The 21,045-nt window shown below is 35.8% G+C and overlaps 1 protein-coding gene across 1 annotated transcript in view; it reads left to right on the top strand.

Annotated features, from left to right (window-relative positions):
- Nucleotides 1-671: 671 nt before the first annotated feature.
- The window catches only part of LOC136986273 (uncharacterized), a 43,261-nt gene continuing 22,887 nt past the window's right edge, over nt 672-21,045 (top strand). Inside the window, exons 1-14 of the mRNA XM_067283767.1 lie at nt 672-795; nt 8,725-8,821; nt 8,895-8,944; nt 16,986-17,082; nt 17,161-17,289; nt 17,366-17,597; nt 17,672-17,811; nt 17,875-17,993; nt 18,070-18,178; nt 18,262-18,350; nt 18,420-18,560; nt 18,629-18,782; nt 18,865-18,941; nt 19,019-19,050. Coding sequence (XP_067139868.1) covers nt 734-795; nt 8,725-8,821; nt 8,895-8,944; nt 16,986-17,082; nt 17,161-17,289; nt 17,366-17,597; nt 17,672-17,811; nt 17,875-17,993; nt 18,070-18,178; nt 18,262-18,350; nt 18,420-18,560; nt 18,629-18,782; nt 18,865-18,941; nt 19,019-19,050 — 1,528 coding nt within the window. The 5' untranslated portion in view covers nt 672-733. The remainder of the gene's footprint in view (nt 796-8,724; nt 8,822-8,894; nt 8,945-16,985; nt 17,083-17,160; nt 17,290-17,365; nt 17,598-17,671; nt 17,812-17,874; nt 17,994-18,069; nt 18,179-18,261; nt 18,351-18,419; nt 18,561-18,628; nt 18,783-18,864; nt 18,942-19,018; nt 19,051-21,045) is intronic.

Genomic DNA, 21,045 nt, shown 5'->3' with positions numbered 1-21,045 from the left:
TCACCACGTGCGCTGACTCGCGCTTTCACAATTTCTAAATTTTCATTCATAAAACCACATAATAAACCCGGAAACGAACTATCTGAGCCATGGAGGACGCCATGTTGCTTTCCACCGTAAACTACTGCTACAAGCGGCCGTTTTTGCCGTTCGACGGCGCGCACTCCCACCGGAATTTAGGAACGCGTTCCGCAGGAATTTTTAAACAAATGTCGCTCGCGCAGAGTTTTGCAAAGGAATAAAAGAACGCACCCCATTTTTTATAATACAGTTATTTTATGCTGCGGAACGAATTAGATGTTTTAACATGTATTTCTATGGGAAAATGCGTTTCGTATAACGGACGTTTCACTTAACGGACGTGCACCTGGAACGGATTAAGTACTGTATGTTATATGAGGCACCACTGTATTTCATTTAATTTGATGTAAGGTATATTGAAAGATTCACTAGATGGCAGAGAAATAAAATAATACATTTTAAATATTATTATTTGAATACAGTTTAAATAATAAACGTAAAAATGAATCAATTTTAATTATTTTTGCATTTCAGAAGAATTGAAATTATTTATAATTCATTCCTCGTGAATTCATTTAAAAAAATTAAATGTATTAAAAATTCCATTCGTTTAGGAAACAGCAATATAACTAATCTAATCACGTTGCATCGTAATACAACCTTGAACACTAAAATATAATCAGTCGCCCTAGTGTTATAGGTTGTAGTTAAGATGTATTTCTACGGAGCTGGACTTCTATCCGTTTTTATATGTATTATTTCCTTCTGGATCAGGTAATAATTCATTTTATAAAATTATCCTTTTTCGGATAAATAAAATTTATCTTTTTCGTTTGAAACTTTAATATAGCGTAAGGGGCCGTCCATAAATTACGTAAGGGCAATTTCGGCCATTCTAGACCCCCACCCACCCCTGTGTAATAAACCGTAATATTTTCTTTGATCTCCCGCCCCTTCCCCTTCCCTATATTACGTAATATTTAGGCATGATCTTATAGAAAGATTTTAACAAAAAAAAATTTTTTTTATGAAACCGTAAAAACCTTATTTCCAAAATATATAATTATTAATATTAATTTGTTAATTAATATGTACTATTATTTATAAAAGACTTTATGTGAACAAATTTAAAAATATAAAAATTTAATGAATTCGAATGAACAATTTATTTTAAGAACTTTATTTTTTAATTATTAACAATCTTTTAATTATTAATCATCATTAATCAACGTCATAGTATTCATTTATATATTAATTTTAATTTTCACAAAAGGACGCAAAAAACTTTGACAGATCGACTTGCTAATGCACGTGTAAACAGAAACGTCATACAAAATAAAACAAGAGCGAAACCACATTCCCTTACCATATTGATTACATCTTGGCTATGGCCAAGAAAATAAACTACATGCTGCTAAAATGTGCCAGGTGCACTGGGGACTGAATCATAAAGCTTGTAAAACTCTATATAATGGGGCAATACAACTAGTGCTACTTCAGGCGGCCTCTAGCTGGGATCATGTAACTAGTAAAACTTCAGTAGCAAGTAAATTACTCTCTTTTCAAAGACAGTTTGCCATCAGAATTTCAAAGTGCTGCAGAACTGTTTCTTAGTAGAAACAGTTCTGCAGCACTTTTTATAATTGTTCCTGGCCACTAATGCCTCTTTGATACTAGCAGAGCTCCTTCCTTTGCCACTAAGCATTGTAGAAAAGGTTCTAAACCTCTACATCAGAACTACAAATATCAAGGCTCAACAACGGTCTCAATCCTATCTATGGCTGTTCATATGCTCCCACATTGCAATTACCCTACTATCTCTGATCATCACCCTGTAAACAAGGTTATCCCCAGGGTACATTTGGTGTCATCTGCTTCCTCCATAGATAACCATGCAGACATTAATGGGTCCAAAAGCTCCCTTCATGTCGGCTCAAGTATCTGTATCTTCCTCCAAACTGACATATTTTGCCCAAAATATGTTAAAAGGTATAGATACCCCCACATATCAAGCTGAAGAAGATGCTGTCTACCAAGCTGTTCATGGGCCACTTCACTACCAAACAAAACTCTGTCTATCAACATTTACAGTGATTCTGAGTCTGTCCTAAAAGCTCTATTAAATCCCAATTGCAATAACAATAAAATCACATATGCCCAGCACCATATTAAAAAATCTTGTAAATAAGATAACTTTTATAATTGTTCCTGGCCATACTGGCATACTAAGAAATGGAAAAGCCGACTTTGAGGCTAAGTCAGCTGAAAATGACACTGACTTGGACTACACTCATATCCGTCTCTCACGTAGCAGCCTTAAAAACATATTCAAGACAACGCTATGCAAAAGTGGAATCAACAATGGTTAAGCAGTAAAACTGGTAGAATAACAAGACCTTATTTTTCTAGTGTTGAATGCAGGTTCCGATCGCCATTTAAAGATTTAACGTTTTCTACTGCTCAACTACTTACTGAACATGATAATTTTAGAAGCTACCTGGCGATGTATAACCGGGCAGAAACTAACTCTTGCTATTGCTCTGCAGAAAACCTAGACGTTGTCGATCATATGATCTATCAAGCATGTTCACTCGACATTCTTGTTCAGAAGCCACTGTTTGATGCTTTTTACAATTATGTTCAAAATATAAAAAAGAAAAGACTATAATTTCTAATTTCTAGTTTTACATTTTAGTTTTCACTAAAAGACGAATACTAATTTTATTAGTATTCGGCTTTTAGTGATAGTATTATGTTTACTTCGTATCATGTATTTTGGTTACCGTATTTTTAGTTTTATACCCCCATAGGATTGTTTCACTTATACCAATAAAAAAAAGAGAGAGAGAGAAACCATCACACTGCCTTTCTCCCACGATAAAAAATGTGTAGTGCGTGAGTCTGCTAGTGTTATTATTCTATCACGTCACACAAAATGACGTTATTACAACAAGCTTTCTTAATAGAAATCGCCAAATTAAAGCCAAATTCAAAACTCCACCACTCAACGAGATTAAAAAATAAAAATAAGAATATTACGTAAGACGAGATCTATTACCCCCTACCCCTGAGTAAGAAATCCTTGACCCCCACTCACTCCAAAATACCTTACGTAATTTATCGACGGCCCCTAGGGAAAATTGTCAGATGTATTAATTTAACATTACAGATTTAAAATAAATATCCATAGTGTTATTTTGAAGTCACTTTGATTTTAACTTTGGAGGCCAAAACTGACTTACCTCCAAGTGCATGAAATTTTTTTGTACTTCACTTTAATGGGAAAAAAATTGTGTTTAAATTCCATAACTAAATATGATGTGCCGTTGTCCTGATTGAGTCCATGCAGCATGTTTAGGAGTAGAGGCAGAGGTAAATATACTTGAGAGTTTTTCCAATAAACATTTTCTTTCCTCAATGCACAAGCATGTTTAAATAAATCATTTTATGCTATAATATGTCCTGCTTTCTTTATTTTCAAAACATTCCATTTTTATTTTGGGGTCCGAATTATGAGCACTTTTCTAAACCGTCATTTCTGATGCGATTTTCTAAATTAGAAATGCTCTTTATGAAAGTACTGTAATCGCTTCCAACAAGAAAACTCTTGGACAGTTAATGAAAGAATATTTTGGCATTAAAAACATAAAATTTATCTTTAATATTATTAAAGTTACTGTGATAAAACGAATTGGAGGTCGTACTTTGTTGCAATTTTTCGATAGTTTTAAAAACCTGTTTCTTTGTTGTCGCTAACGAGAAAAACTTGACAATTTTTTCTTTTTATTTAGTTTTTCTTTATTGTAATAGGAAAATGTCATTTAACAAATAACAATATTGTGTACGTTAGATATGATGATACAAATGTAGGCAATGCAGGTCTAGTTTGTCATCTTGATTTATCTGACTGAATTTAAAAACGAAACATTGATGAACATATGCTTACAGAGTTTGCGATTCGATTTTCAAATTTCTTAATTAACATGAATTTTGAATAATTTATCTTTAAATTGTCATCAATAACACTTGAATGTTTCACACATAATTGATTTTTTTTTCCTTTTTAAAGTTTAAACTATAAAAATAAATTTAGAATTATCGAAATAAGTTTACATTAATACATTAATGTAATTTTCAAAATATGTCTTTAACGATTTTATTTTTGCTTATCTTCCCGTTGATTAACCAACGAGCGTGTTGCTTGGTTAAGCGGTTTTATTATAGCTGGATCAGTAAACCAGTGTCAAAATCCACTTTAAATAAACGGGATATGTCACTGGCTTGTTTATCCAGCTGTATTATTAATACAATAGGATCGTCCAGTCTGGAAGATCCGAGGTCGAATTCGGATGGTCGACAAACCTCAAAACTTTTCGGAAATAATGTGTCCGTTATATGTTGTGCTTTATCCCTCTCTACCCGATCGCTGCAGTTGTCAGTTTTGACTGTTTTCTGCCTTGAGGCCATGAGAGGACCTTTTAATCAAACTCATCGTGTGTGTGGTTGAAAGTTCCTTTCACTGCTCACAGATCGGAGAGACAAAAATAGGCCGTATTTAAACTGCTTTACTAGACAACGTGCCCGATATTATAATTCTTTCATCAATATATTTTTCTGTTATATGATAACACAATAATAAAAAGATATTTAAGCCTGAAGATAAGAATACAATGTAATCTTTTCTGTCAAATCAAAGTCATCTAATCTCGTGGGAATTGTGATAAAAAAGATATAAAATTTGATATAGGATTAGAAAAACATAACCAAATAAATTTTTTAGATACAAGAATAACTAATGGAATAAATAATTTCTTACTTAAAACGTATAAAAAAAATCTTGTAACATAGATAAAACCATTAATTATCACTCTTGTATATCAGACAGCGCCGTAACTAGCCTTTTATGCGCCCAATGCGAGCCCCCAAACTATGACCCAAAACTTGGTCCAAGTCATTTCTGCGCCCCAGGGTCAACGCCTGTGCCTGGGCACCTCTGGCACCGCTCTAGTTACGGCACTGATACCAGATACTATAAAAAAAGAACACATACATAATGGTTTTAAAAATATATATATACTAGAACTACTAATAATACAGAACGTAAAATTGAATTAATAGATTTGGACAATAAGTTTATATTGAACGATTACCCCATGAGTATTTTAAAAATTTGGCGCAAACTGTATTATAAAAACAGATTTAATACCAAATATAAAAAGACAAAAATTATAAAACCTTCCCCTATATTAATAATATTTTTAATGATTGTAGTAAAATCCTGAAAAAAGAAAATATAGTTTTGGGCCCCGTCTTTGATCAATAAAATTTCACATTGTGTTTATAATTAGAATAAAAGATACAATAAGAATATTAACAAATTGAAAAAAATCAGGTGTAGTATATAAAATTAATTGTAATTATCTAAACCAAGAAGATTATATAGGAGAAACCAGTAGGACCTTAGAATTAAGAATCAAAGAGCATGAAGCAGCAATAAGATTGAAATATAATAATTCTCCGTGGTTGAATCATATAAAAAATAGTAATTGCCAGATTGCTAAAAATAACAAAAAAAATTCATTCTGAAAAAAATACATATAAACGTAAATTTAAGGAACATATTGAAATTATAAAAGTTAATAGTAAAAATTTGGCAAATGTTTCAAATGGTATGCAAATTGATCAACAGTTGGTACAATATGATAAAGGGCGTGACAGAAAAAAAGTAACTTATTGTGTAATGGTCATATACTGTGATGTATTAGTGAATGTGTGGTAATTTTTTGTTAAAGTTGGTATGTATCTTCACAATTTGTTAAATAATTTCCTTTTTTACATGAAAATAACTGTTAACTGTTAACTGGAATAACTGTTATTAGAGTTATTCCAAAATGGTTTTAGAGGTTGTATTTTTTAAAAGATGTTTTTGTGGAAATTTTATCAGCATGTGCTGGTGAAAAATATAAAAGTTTGTACGTACTTTGTATTATATTTTTAGTGTTCTTTAATTACACTATATTACAGTTACTTTATGACTGTTTTAAAGGTATACCCTAGAATATATACTGGTCGAATGGAAATAATTTCGTTTCAGTGTTATCCGATATACGTACTGTATAATTGTGACAAAAATTAAGAAAGCAGTAACGCCTTCTTTGGTATGATAGTTTTATGTCAGTAAACATGATCTACACGCGATAAATTTGTCATTTAGGAAACGAGCAACATTTAGCAACGAGCTGCGGCTGTTAAAGATTTTATTTTAAAAATCACTTTTTAATTAATAATAATAATAATACATACATACATAAAATTATATGTAGCGTCATCTATTATGAGAGTTTTTTATTAAAATGTTATATATTTTTAATTATAAAATATCAAACGACTTAATTTTGAGGGTAGAGATGAGTTTTGTAGGAAGCTATAAATGTTAACAACAAGTAATATCTTCATTAACCACTTCTGTCTCAGTGCTTCATTTGATGGGATTTTATGAAATGTATTGTTTAATCCTTCAGAAGTTTTAGATCCAGCATACAATGTGCAAAAAGGAACGCAACAATTTTTAGGCATAATGTGCTTTTTCTATTTGAACTATACAATGAATGTACAAGTAGGCCTCCTACAACGCGGTACCGTTACAACGCGTTTTCGCTCCAACGCGGAAATTTTCTTACAACGCGGTTTAGGATATTTAGAAACGAATTATCTTTCACATAACAGGAAAATCGCAACGGATCACATAAGTGCAGTGGAACTTGATGAAACAAGCTCAGATCTGAAAAATAAGGCCAGTCAAACATTTTCGAACAACTATAATAAGTGACGATGAGGACTGAATTTGTGAGCATAACATCATGTTTCTTTTTTATTTTTACTTGAAATCATAATCTTTTTAGTTTTTATATGATGTTGAATTTTGTTTAAGCCTTTTATGTACATAAATTTTAAAAAATGATGAAAATGTTATACCATAAAAGGCAGTTTTTCTCTTTTTAGAACTGAATGCCAGTTTTTGTATTAAGTTGGTGTCTCGTATAATGCGATTTCTCACAACGCGGTATTTTGAAGGAATGTTTCTATTGCGTTGTAGGAGGCCTACCTGTATTTATATCTATACACCAAGCTGGTGTTAAAGAGAAAGTCCCGTCAACTGTAGAATAAGTATAACTATACAGTGGAATCACGCTTAACGAGCATAATTCGTTCCAGTCTTCTCGTAATGCGAAAAACTCGTTAAGCGAAACAATTTTTTCCATATAAATTAATGTAAAATACGATAATGCGTTCCACGCTGAAAAAGTACTCAAATATTTTATGTGTAATGTTTATTCAAAGAAAATTATACAATAAACATTGTTATGGAGCGTGAATCATCATCTTTTCTTCTAGCGCGGAATGAACCAACCTGAAATACGAATTCGAATTTTGCAGAAAACAAAAAAAAATCAGATAATTTGTCCGATAAACACACCAAACAATATACCAAATTATTGGGCTACGTAAAGTTTATGTTTAGATATTAGAAATTAATTAATTTTACTAGAAGTAGGCAGTTACGTTTCCATCTCGTATTAAATTTAATAATTATAAATAAATAATTTTTAATTTAGACATTTCTGGAATTTAATTGGGAATCGGTCATTAAATTTAATTTGAGATGGAAGCATAACTGCCTACCTCTAGTCAAATTAATTTTTTAATATGTAATTATAGCCTTTACATAGCCTAAGAATTTGGCATATCGTTTGGCGTGTTTATTATATAACGGGCTATGGTTGTTGATGTTTCTAAATAATGTGTGTGAACATAAGTTTGGAAAAATGTGTGATCACAAACAACACTAACTGTAAGATGCTAGCTGAACGAATGCTAAACACGGACTGATGGAACATGACGTATGCGCACAATTCGAAACTTTCCCTCTCCTCATCACTCGTTATGCGAAATATCGCTCGTTAAACGACTCATATTTTTACAATTTATTTTGCTCGTTATGCGAAACACTTGTTATGCGAGGTGCTTGTAAAGCAAGGTTTCACTGTATTTCTTTTAAAATCGTTTTATGGCAGGCTCCGAGGTCGGGTTTTCGGGCCTCCAACTCAGAGCTTGCGCTCAGAGAGACCCACACATGAAAGTTTCTAAGAAAATTTGGTAATAGAATTTTTGATGTTTTGAAATATATTGATACGAGAATTATTTTAATTAAATTTATCGCCGTCGTCAAAGAGGCCAAAGGCGTCCCTAATTAAGAAGCATAAAGGCACTCCTGGTTTTAATTATGAAATAACGAAAAAATGGAACAATGAAACTGAGATCTTCAACAGTATAATTGTTAACATTTGCATTATATATATGGATTTATAGCTTTGCAAAATCGAGCGTATGGCTAATGGTGATGAGTTTCTCGACCTGCAAGTAGCCTAATAAACTGTTTAGGACTAGTAACTTACATAATATCGTTCAAACTCAATTCAAAGTATTTTTCATGGCGACAGGAATAGGAATTTACGGTATATTTGCAGTAATTTGTAAGGGGCGCTAAGATTAAGACTCGCAGGATGGAGAAACACATATTAGCGATGCCATTAAAGCCATTAGTGAGCAGAATCACCAATTAACAAATGCTAATTAATCATTGTTTAATACTTCTAATATTTATTAATGCCAATTAATAAAATGTAAATCATTTCAAATTAGATGGAGAAAGAGAAGAATGAATTTATTCCAAAGATACGGTATTCCGGGACCAAAACCTCATTTCATAACAGGAAATATGAAAGAATTTCATGAAAAGGTATAATTTAAATATCATTTATTTTGATAAAAAATATAAATGGTCGTACGATTTCTTTGTTTATTTTGTATAGAGAAATAAATGTGCCGAAGAATGGGTAAAAAAATATGGAAACATTTTCGGGTATGTTTAATGTACAGTTTGAATGTTTTTTCCTTTTTTTTATAAAATTAAATATTATAGAATAATAAATAAGAAAAGAAAAAATTTTGTACAATATGAATAAACAACAAATACTATTTTATATATCTATCTTTGTAATTATATAAATCTAATAATGGAAAACATTTTTAATGGATTATTTATTATATATATATATATATATAATAAATAATCACTAATGTTATATAAAATATATATATACTGGTATATGTTATACAATTTTATTAAATTCTTAGCCGTGAGTTAAATGGAGAGAAAAGAGAAAACAGTACTTTAAAATATTCTCTCTTTATATCTTGGTTAATGCTTCTCGAAGTAGCCCAAAGTTGGCTGATTGCATAGACTTATCATCGGTCTGTGCAATCATCCAACTTTGGGCAAATTGGGAAACAGTACTTAAAGTTTTAAAAATTAGCTAAAAATAGTCATTTCATACGCCTTGTATATAAGTAGTTATGGAAAGTGTTTAGGAGGTGTTACTCAAAGGTATTTCCTCTAAGGAGATGAAATGAAGTGAGAAGGTCTTAGACGGAAGGGAAAGTGATTGATGTCAGAGGCCAAGGAAATGAAGGTGGAAACAGAAGTTAGGAGATGAAGGGGGGAGGTCGTGAGCCACATCGGGAAGTAAATATAAACAGTAAGGGTTACATTGGATATCAGAGGATACATTGATTATATACAGAGGATATATAAATTGAGGTTACATAGATAATTAACCGAAGAAATGCAATACAATGTAGAGGGAAACATAACTTTGAAATAATGAAATAATATATACAAAAACATAATTGGCGTAGCTAAGGGCAATACAGAGGTCGCGGCGTTGACACCATGAAACAGAAATGCGCGAGGACAGGTGTACAATATAAGGAAGTAGGGATATGCATATACATCAAACTGGAACCGAGACATGACAATGCCGCGAAGAAGAGTAAACAAATACAGGTGTACAAATGGCAAAACCAAGACAATACAGAGGTAATCGCGGAGGTAAAGATTAAAAATACGGCCGTTACAAAACAAACCCGAAAAGAATAAATGGCCAGGAAAACAGTACAAATAATTGGGGAGTTGGTACATGAGGAAAACAAAGGTATAAAATTCATACAGAGTTACAAGCATACAAAATTACAGAAAAGTAACATAGGAATAAATTATTACAACGGGATACCTAAAGTACACGATATGCAATAAACCGATTTACACAAACAGGGATACTAAGTACAGAAAAAACCAGTTACGGAGTAATTATACCCAGAATGCCATCAGGGTGGGACGAAGCCCGCTTACTAAAAGGAGCCCTTGAGGAGGGGTCTTCAGTTGGTGCTAGTTCGTTGATGGGCATTAGGAGGGTCAAGGGTTGCAGTTGATCTCAGAAAGGCGATAATGGCACTGTAGACATTTCGGTCCTTAAGTAGCTTGCTATGTGAGCAGGGCCAGCTGTAATTATTCTTGAGTACCCCGCCCATCAGCCTTATCCGTTGTTGCTCGTAGAACTTGCAGTCCCAGAGTAGGTGCCTGGTGTCTTGAATCGAAGAGTTATCACACGGGAGGTATCGATAGATTTGATGTTAAATCTCTTCAGGTATGCATTGAAGCAGCCATGCCCGGTGATTAATTGAGTCAGTTGGTAGTTCGGAGTGAAGTAAGTCCACTTTAACCTATCACCAATGTCCGGGATAAATTCATAAGTTGTTCTCCCCGTATCACCATTGTCCCATTCACGCTGCCATAGTTTGAAGGCCTGGTCGTAAGCCCAGAGCTTAACTTTAGATCTGGGGATCTTGCTGTAAGAGTAGATGAGGCTGGAACTGGCAGCCTGCTTTGCAAGCTGGTCTGCAGCCTCATTGCCGGGGACACCAGAGTACCCACGAATCCACTTGAAGTGAAGCGTGAGCCTGTGCGTATTTGTAGAAAGTAGGTGGTGAATCTTTGAAATGTTTTCACTTCTGTTGTATGGACTGTAGAGGGAGTGGAGAGCAGTCAATAAGTCCGTGTAAACACAAATGTCCATTCGATGGGGGAACCACTCCTCGTACACTTGTTCCACAGCCTTATAGATCACGAGGATCTCGGCCTGTGGAACAGAGCAGTGGGGTCCCAGTCTGAATGCGGACCTGTGCATAGTGTTGTTTCTGTGATTAAACAGAACAAAAACGGCACCAACTCTGCCACTGTGGAGTGAACCATCTGTGTAGATAGAGACGTCCATTTGATGGGTATGGGAGGCCCGATTCAGAATCCAAGGATATTCTTGATAACTATTTGGATTGGTGGATTTACTTTCGACCTTATAGCGATTCAGGTCCTCCTTGAGCTGTGAGTCGAGAGTCAGTAAGAAGTCTTTGCAGTTATTGCACTTTTCCTTTTCCTTCATTATTCCTTTGAGTGATTATTAGTGTGCCAAAGCCACATGAGCATCCTGGCTTTGATGTGGGCCAGAAGAAGGCCGGCGATGACAAGCAGGGCGAAGGTAGGGGCCGTGCGATATGCCCTGCAGATACGTAGGGCAGCAATCCTCTGAGCCTCGAGGAGTTTACGTTGCGAATGTACTTTCTTGGTGGCAGCTGCCCAAATGGGGGCAGCATAAAGGAGAATCGGTTCGATAGCTCCTAAATGAATGTGCCGGGCAGCCTTATAGCCGACGCCCTAGGTGTTCTTGGCTATACTAGAGAGGGCATTTGAAACCCGGGCCGCCTTAGCACTGACCGTCTCGATGTGTCTTGTCGACTGAAGTTGATGTTCAAGGACCACCCAAAATAGGGAACTCAGTCTTCCTTTGGAGACAGTTCCCATCAATGTGGATCCTCGGGCTTTTCTGGAAAGGAGTGTTTTTAGAGAAGATGATGTATGAAGATTTACTGTAATTTATAGGGAGCTTCACATGGTTGCTCCAGTCCACCACCTTGCTGAGGATGTTCTTACCGAGAACAGGGAGATTACCACTGTTTTGGTTGGATACCAGGATGACAGTGTCATCGGCGTAACGTTGGACGAGGGCATCATTCAAGCCATTGAGGGTGGTTAGAAGATCGTTGTGCACAATAGTCCATAGGCCAGGGCCAGAGATGGAGCCCTGGGGGCAGCCTTTAGTGACACGATGAACATAGTTGAATGTGGGAGAGTACAGACCTGCCTGGCGGTCCTCTAGAAAGCTACAGCAGACCGAGAAGAAGTTTCGTGGGCAGTGATAAGCCTGGAGTTGCCGAAGGATAAAAGGCCACTATAAATTGTGAAATGCAACCTGGAAGTCAATAGAGATAAGCAGGGTGTGCTTATCTTATTCTTTTGCATTTTGTATATGCTTAACAATGGTAGAAAGAGCGGCGATAGTTAACTTACCAGTGGTAAAACCATGTTGGTGGGAACAATGGTGGTTGTTAGTTCTAACGTGGCGAAGGATCCTGCTGTTTATCAGCCTGTCGAGGATCTTCCCCAAGATGGAAAGGAGGTTGATAGGTCTGTAGTCCTTAGGATGGGTGGGGGTGTCACCCGGGCGCTTACTGATGAATTACCCAGCAAGAGGCAACGGTTAAAAGTGGTGACAAAAGTAGTTGGGATAGCCGCGAAGGCTTCCATTACCATTTTCTTTGTAATCTGATCAATTCCTGGCGCCTTTTTGACTTTAATAAGTTTAATAGCATGGGCGACTTCATTAAAAGAGAACGGAAGATCATCCTGTTCATCAGGTGGGTCTCTGAAGCCGGAGCAAGTATTGAGGTGAAATTCACTATCCATGTCTTCAGTGTTCTCAGGAAAATGGTAATTGAAAAGCTCCCTCATGGTTTCCGGCAGAGTATTAGTGAAGGTGCCACCGCTCGTCATGACCGCCGCAGGGGTGTTTGCCTTGCCCTTCTTCTTAAAGACAATGTAGTAAGGCTCACACCAGGGTGTGTTGAAGCTGCAGCAGAATTTTCTCCATGCCTGGTGACGCTTATGGTTGATCAGAGTTTTGTATGAGTTGAATTTTTCAATGTAGCAGGCCTTGTGGGCCGCTCTGGCGTGTGTGTCTGTCTGTCGGCAATACAGTTTACGTAGCCTTTGGACCTCCAGGCGATGGCTAGCTAATTCATTGTCCCACCAGGGGGCCATAGATTTCTTATTTCCTGTGCTTTTGCTTGCCATTTTATGGCTGTGAAGTATGACCCTGTTGAGTTGAGAAACACAGTTGTCAAGTTCAGTGATTGTCATATTCGTGATAGGAACATCAATAGTCAAGTTGGTCTTAATCAGTTCTTGGAAAAGTGGCCACTGGGTGCGGTAGTCCTTTTCGGAAGGCCTGCTGTCGTTCACATTGATATCAAGGTGTGTCACTATATACCTGTGGTCACTCGCACTGGGGTTCGTGATAGTAGAACAGTGACTGATCATGGGAGCCATGGGAGTGTTAGCCAGGGTGACATCAACCCAGCTTTCACCCCTTGGCAAGAAGTAGGTGGGGAGGGGACTTGAATTGCATGAAGTAAGATGGAGAGCTGCTATCAGCTCGAGCAGAAGGAAGCCACGGGGATCCTCCCTAGGGCTATGCCAAAGGAAGGATTTCGCATTGGCATCCCCAGAAATGATCCACGGCCGGTCTGCCACAGTGTTGCTGATCCGATGAAGGTCTTCGAGAAGAGGCTCGATGCGCTCGAAAGGAGAGCAGTAAATCGAAGAGATAAAGAAGGCGTTGTTTTGGGTATAAATAGGCCCAGTAGTGACGTAGCCGGTGGACAATTGAGGCAAGAATTGAACAGTTATGTTGGTATTCCTGATTAGGATTGCAGTCTTAGTTCCAGAATTAAAGCTTTGGGGGATGGTAGCCCAGCTGCCAAAATGTGAGAGTTGATCGTTGAAAAGGTACGGCTCTTGAATGACAATTATGTCTGCATCGAGATCCTGGCGGTCTTAATAAGGAGGGATGATGGAGCCTTACCTCTTTGTAGATTGATCTGCAGGATTATCAGTTGGCTGGAAGACTGTGTGGTTACTGGGTGCTGGCTAGTGGCCATAGTTGGTTTGGCTCGCTGTGTTGTATTTGATTCTTGTTGTTATAGGACAAATTGGGTCAAAGGCATTGTGATCAGTTCTGAACTTCATGTCTATTGGCTGATTGGCGTTGGCCTTCTTGCAGTTCGTACAGCACAGGGCGTTTTCGAGACGGCGGCATTCTGTGTAGCAATGTTACTTGGCACAGTGACTACACTGCTGGGTGTTTGGGCAGTCACTGGCATGATGGTTAAATCCGCAACAGTTGTAGCAGCAGACTACAAGAATGTAGTCGTCCGCTTTGATGTTGGCCCAGGATAAGGAGAGGTGTTTCTTTGCCACTAGTAGGTTTCTGATGGAAGGTGGCACAGCAATTACCACGTGCCGGCAATTTTCTTTGATCCTCCCTTTTCTGAAGATTGTACTAATCCTACTATTTTTCAATAGGATTAGTACAATCTTGATTTAGTATTTATTTAGTATTTTTATATTAGTACAGATTTAGTATTTTTATATTAGTACAGATTTAGTATTTGTATATTAGTACAGATTTAGTATTTTTTGGTGATCTGTAAAAATTTGTTCTGTTCATAAGCCAGAACGAGGAGTTCTTCGTCTTCAATAGAATTTGGAACATTCAGGAGGATAATCCTTGGTTGCCTTCCAGATGAGACAGTACATTTGATCTTTTCTTTTATGCTATCGATGCTGTTGATAGCGTTCATGAGGTTTTGTCCCTCCTCCTGTGATCCGACCCGTACACAAAAGCCGTCATCTTTTATATCTCTAATCCCCTTTACACTGACCTGGATTTGTTGTGGTTTAATGGATTTCATGATTGTGGACTTGATCTTTTTAATATCTGGGCCCTGCTCAGAGTCGTTCTTATTCTTTGTGAAAACAAGCACAGCATGGCTGCTCCTTGTCCCTTCTTGGTTGAGCTTTCTACCAAGATATTGGTTGATTACCTTAGTTGTGTGACTTGGGAGGTGAAAGGGCGTCATAAGTGGAATAGCCTAGGGCCTGTTTTCATCTAAATTCGGCCCTGGCTATAAGTTTCTGGCAGGAGGTTTAGAATCTTTCCCAGTTGGTTGCTGGCCTCCTCAAGAATATTCTCCTCGAGCGAACCAGTAGCAGTAGGAATATCAGGAGAATCACACCGCTCCTTAGGAACAGTATCCGTTTAAGGTTGTTGAACTTCTGGATCCATTAAAACAGATGCTCAGAAGAAAAGGAGATTATTATGAACAAAACGGTACCAAACACGCACCCCTACAAACAAAAGCAAGGCGGCAAATGGCCGAAAACCAATCGGTTAAAGGAATGAGCGAAGATTCCGGAAAATAACAACCGATTGCGCCACCAGAAAGGCCAAAATAAACCCTAACCAGCGAAAACGTTCGTCAAAAACAACACAAAAGTAACGAAGCGGCGAGCGATGCAAGCGACGAATTACGGTCAGGAAGAGGATCAACAGGCACGTGGGGATAACGTTGAACTTTCACGTTTTGTGGATTTTCGTCCCTTAACTCGAAAAGTACTGATCCAATTTACATGAAATTTTAACACAATATACAGACCGACCCTTACTAAAGACCACCAGGAAATCACAGCCTATGGCCTAATACGGTGCCCAAAATACCAGTCCAAATACGGCAAGTAACGGTCGCTAAAACTAGCGAAATAATTAACGGAAATTGATAAATAACCTAACGATCGAAACGGGATAGCAAGTTGAACACAGCGGTATGATCCATAAAAACGTACGACACGAATTAGGCGAAAAGAAAACCGTCCGAAAGTCAACCACGTGGTCTCGGCCAAAATAGGCCCGTAACACCCGAAAAACTAAACCGATTTTAAAAAGTGAGACGGCGTTGGTAAGCGCACGTCAACAGCTAGAAAATGATAAATATAATACACTCACCGATCGCAAATAAATCCAAAGAAATCGCAAGTTGAAAACGGAGCTTATAACCACACTACATATAGCAATGGCGACCTGTGGTCTCCTGTCATACGCCTAGTAATGTTCAAAATAACCACTCTCAGTCGGTTTGACGAAAAACACAAATTTTATATTTACAGTAAATGTACAAAATAATCCAAATTAGAGTTACAATTAATTATGCACAAACAATAATCCAACGACAACCGACTATTCCCGTACAAATTCGTCGAAAGAACTCCTTACGAACAAACAGACTTGTAATTAACAAAACCTCCGAATCAGGAACAAGTTCGTACACAAACACGTAACTTCCAACGAGAGAGTTAGTTAGCACCTCGATAACGACGATCTCCCTTGATCCGATCCGATGCCAGCCGATCACCTCCGATACGATCACACCATACGATCCGAACTCCCGATACGAGCTCGATCCGAGCTTAAATAGTCGACGGCGTTCGAACCCTGCTCCAATCAAATTTGAATGTTCCCGCAACGGCCGCCAACGGTCACTTCCCGCCGGCCAATCGTCCGATGGTTGACGATTCGAAACTTAACGGTTCTTCCCACGGAAGTTCCTAACGGTCGTTTCCAACGGCCGATCCTAACGACTTTTCCGTTATGACAGTTCTTTATAACCAACAGGTGGGAATCGCGCGTCTTGGCGATTCCATACCTTACACGCCTTGTATAGAATCTGTGGCAATTCAGTAACAATTGCTCCCGAGTATCGCATAAAATAAAGACAATTCAGATATTCACACTGAAGAGTAGCTTTGCAAGCTTATGAAAACTATAATACGATCATGCTGAAATTACATTTTTCATGTATACACAAAAGCACTCTTCATACATCAAAAAACAAATTTTTACACTTAATCAATTATTCAATGTATATGATCTCGACAAAAACATTGCCTGAGGCCAACCTGGTACAATGTTTTTGTCTACGGAGTAAGGCTTCTTGCACGACTGAACGTTCAAGAAGCCCCACCCTGTAGATAAAAACAATCTACCAGATATTGCCTTTGCGACGTTTTCGTCTACATCCTATAGAACAACTTATTAAATATGAATTTATTCCAGATTCTTTATTGGAGCCAAACCTTTTATCGTCTGTATCGACGTCGACTTAATCAAAACCATTCAAGTAAAAGAATTTAAGAATTTTCCCAATAAAGACGTAAGTATTTGATATTTAAAGCAATTTATTAATTATAAAAATTTATTAATTAATTTAATTAATATTTTTTGCTGTTAGTTACTATTACCCGATGCAGGGATCCCTCATAAATTAATGGTGGAATTTTTAGAATTACAAAAGGACGAAGCATGGAAAAATGCGAGATCTGTCATTAGTACGTCGTTTACTTCTGGAAAACTTAAAATGGTAATTATTCTCGTTTAATTGTCTTTAAAATGATTTTCTACATTTACAATTTATTTCTTACGTTTAATATTTGCAGATGAGCACACTTATGGATGATCCGATTAAAATATTTCTAAAAAATATACAAAAACAGAAAGACGAATATTTTAATATTTATCAACACTTTAAAAACCTTACCTTTGATATCGTCTGTCGATCTGCTTTTGGAATCGAAACAAACGTACAGAACGGCGAAATTACAAATATCGCGAAAGTCACATATAATGTTTTCAGTTCTGATTCTACTGACATTTTATCCGTATTATCACGTAAATTACACTAAATTCGATTTTTTTATACTATAGAAATATATCTTTATATTTTAAAATGTTTTGATATGCAGTTTGTTTTCCGGAATTCGAACCTCTTCCCACGTATGTAAGATGGTTTCTAGATGCTGCCAGGAATGCAATGAGGCTTTCTTCCATAAGAATTCTCATCGATGCCTGTAGACAAATCATTGATTCGCGCAAGAAATCTAATGTAAGTAAATACTCGTCAATTTAAAATATTTCGAAATGATATTAATTTAATCTTTTCGATTAGTATCATCCTCCTGATCTATTACAAACTTTATTGGATGCAGAAGGCGACTCGAGTCTTCAAATGAAAAAACTTAGCACTGATTCTATAATAGCCAATGCAGTAGGATTTATGGCTGCTGGGTAGTATTTTCTTCATATTATTTTCACATTACAAACTAAAAATATAACTTGTTAGTATTTTTCTGCATTTTAATAGCTATGAGACGACTAGTATATCATTAGCATGGTGCATACATTATGTATCCCATTATCCTGAAGTTCAGGACAAAATGCGCAAAGAAATTAATGATAATGTTAAAGAAAGTGTAAATATAAATTTTTATTCTTTGTCTTTATGAAATTTTATAAAATTAAATAATTAATTTAAGTGCTCTTTGAATCTTTGAAGGATGATATTCAATATTCAGATTTGGTGAACTTTAAATACATGGATCAAGTAATATCAGAAACATTGCGTATATCACCACTAACACTGAAGTAATATATACTTTTAGTGCTATTAATCCGAATTTCCATCTTGTGTGAATAACTTTCCCTATTATTTAGTTCTATCAACAGGATCTGTGCGAAAGATTTTAAATATAAAGATATAACTATACCAAAAGGAGCCATCTTAGCTATCGGTTCGCCCATTCTTCAAAAGCATCCTGATTACTGGCAAGAACCGGAAAAATTTGATCCCGAAAGGTAAAACAATGATAACAGAAATAAGCAGAATGCGAATTTTTGAACTAAATATTAAATGATATTTACAGATTTTCTGCAGAAAATCATATTGATCCGTATATTTATCAACCTTTCGGCGCCGGTCCCAGAATTTGTATTGGTATGAGATTAGCACAAACAATCATAAAATTAACTCTGGCAAATCTTATTAGATCATACAAATTGGAACCAAACGGGGATTTGGTAAGTCCATTATCGTATATATTAGTGATTAATTGCTTATATTACTTGCTTTTAATGATTTTTGAAATCATACTCTTTATAGGACGCAGAAAAAGAACATTTCTTATTTTTCTCCGTTCCTAAAAATGGTGTTATTGTCAAAGCAATTCCATTAACGTCGTAATTGAACATGAACTTATTATTTTGAAAATATATTAAATTTTCTTTTTTTGTTATTTAACTGTAATTATACGGAGTGTATCAAAAGATAAGGTGAACCAGACAGGAAGTAATAGAAGAGCTTAAGATGCATAAATAATCCATACAAAGTTTACTTGTACAGAGTGGGAAAGAAAGTTACTTAACATCCCTGCTACACAATAGAGAATGTATCCAAAGCTACTTCGCTCATGTCAGGAACACATATTAGTCCGAAGGGAAAGAGATTGTTGTGTGTTACACGCATAGCCGTCATCTTGATGGCGGCATATTGAAGGCAACTCCGAATGGGAAGGTGGTCATGTTAGGGTCAAAATTTCACAAGGAACTGATTGCTAAAACATTTTATTGACCTAAATCGAATGTTTACAGAGTTATATGATGTAAATTCTTTGGGTACAGTACATTCTATATTCTGTAGCAGGCGTGTTAAATGACTTTCATCTTGTATTCACTATTAGGCCTATTTAGTAAAGACAGCCTTTTGATTATCTTAATTGTTAACAATTGAACAATTTACTGATATATGGTAACAAGACAATGTATTTCATCAAAACGAGATGCTGGATAACGTTTGGTAATAAATTAGTAAAGCCAGAGTCGGCTCTAGGGTTTACGTCGTCAGAGATAAAACATGCATTTGATGCCCGTTATCCCTGTACATGAAATGAAAAAAAAAACTTTATGTTGAAATCCCATATCTTGCTTTGTCAATCAACATTGAACTCGCGCCGTATATAATATAAATAGAAATTTTTTAAAATAATACACTTTAAAATTTTTTCTAAATTTATGAAAGTTTGCCACTCCTGTTATTTGCCGCTCTGGGCAAATGTCCAGTTTGCCCATAACGTAGTGCCAGCTCTGAGTAAAGCAAATGCTAAAGATTCCTATTTCTCTTGCGAAAGGCCGTCGCAGTACACGGATAAATGAATGTTGAATGTTGTCCACATCTGGGTGCTGGCATGTGCTGGGTGCTGGGTGCAAATAACAACATGAATTGTTGTTATTTGTTTCTGTTGTCTAAACTGTACATTTTTTCCGTCATGCAATTTTAAAAAAAAAATTTTTCAGTGGTGCCAAGTGCGAAAAAGAAATTTATTTTTAATACGAAGCTAAAATTAGTATTATTTTCTGACATAATCAGTTGCTTTTATAATTCCTTAGAAGGGATTTTCGGACGAATAAACCGAAATGTTATGTCGTTCGAATCTGACTCTCACCCGAATTTAAGAATCACACAGAAGACAATTAATTCGCAGATATTTTATTTAAATGAATTTCAAATGAATGAATGATCGGAATTCTTGCCGATTTCTCTTCAGTAAAGATACAATCTGCGACAGACCCTACAACGATATTTCGGACCCTTCGAAATCAATCACAGCAACCCTTGATTACAGTAACTCTTGAACACGGGTGAGCGTCTGAATCGAAGGACATAACGTTTCAGTTTATTCGTCCAAAAAAACTCTTTTAAGTGGTTATAAAAATGAAATTTATTTTTGTGAAAATCAAAAAATTTATCAAATTCAGAAAAATGATATACGTTTTTGATCTATATAACGTCGTGCATCAACTTCTAGCCTTTTCAAACACCCTGTATATTATACTATTAATGATTTATTTTTAATCCTTTCTTTATTATGTTATAAAAATATTTTGTATTACATTTAATACTAATTATATATTAAATCCAATAAAATTAGATTGTAAAAATATTTAACTTTACATTTTTGTTACTCAGTATATTAAAATAGTTATCATGACATAATTTATATGTTATTTTTTTAAACACGTGTATAAGCAACCCAATTATTGCATTTAAATTAGACTTTTTTGAATTTAAATATTAATGATTAACATAAATCAATCATAGGCTAACGCAGTTTTCAAAGTTAAAAATAATTCTTGACAATACAATTTTTTGCATAGACAGGAAATATCACTAAGGTAAACTTCACAGAACAGTTTTTTATTTTCACGAAAGTTTCAAATTTCGAATTTCAATTACGCTGTTATTCTGAGATTACTCGTAATTTTGTGCGTATAACCCGCGGCGGCT

Source organism: Centruroides vittatus, unplaced genomic scaffold (assembly GCF_030686945.1).
Source record: "Centruroides vittatus isolate TY-2023 unplaced genomic scaffold, ASM3068694v2 scaffold_1015, whole genome shotgun sequence".
Taxonomy (NCBI): domain Eukaryota; kingdom Metazoa; phylum Arthropoda; class Arachnida; order Scorpiones; family Buthidae; genus Centruroides; species Centruroides vittatus.
Note: the sequence above shows the minus strand (reverse complement) of the source record. Positions and strands in the feature narration are given on the sequence as shown.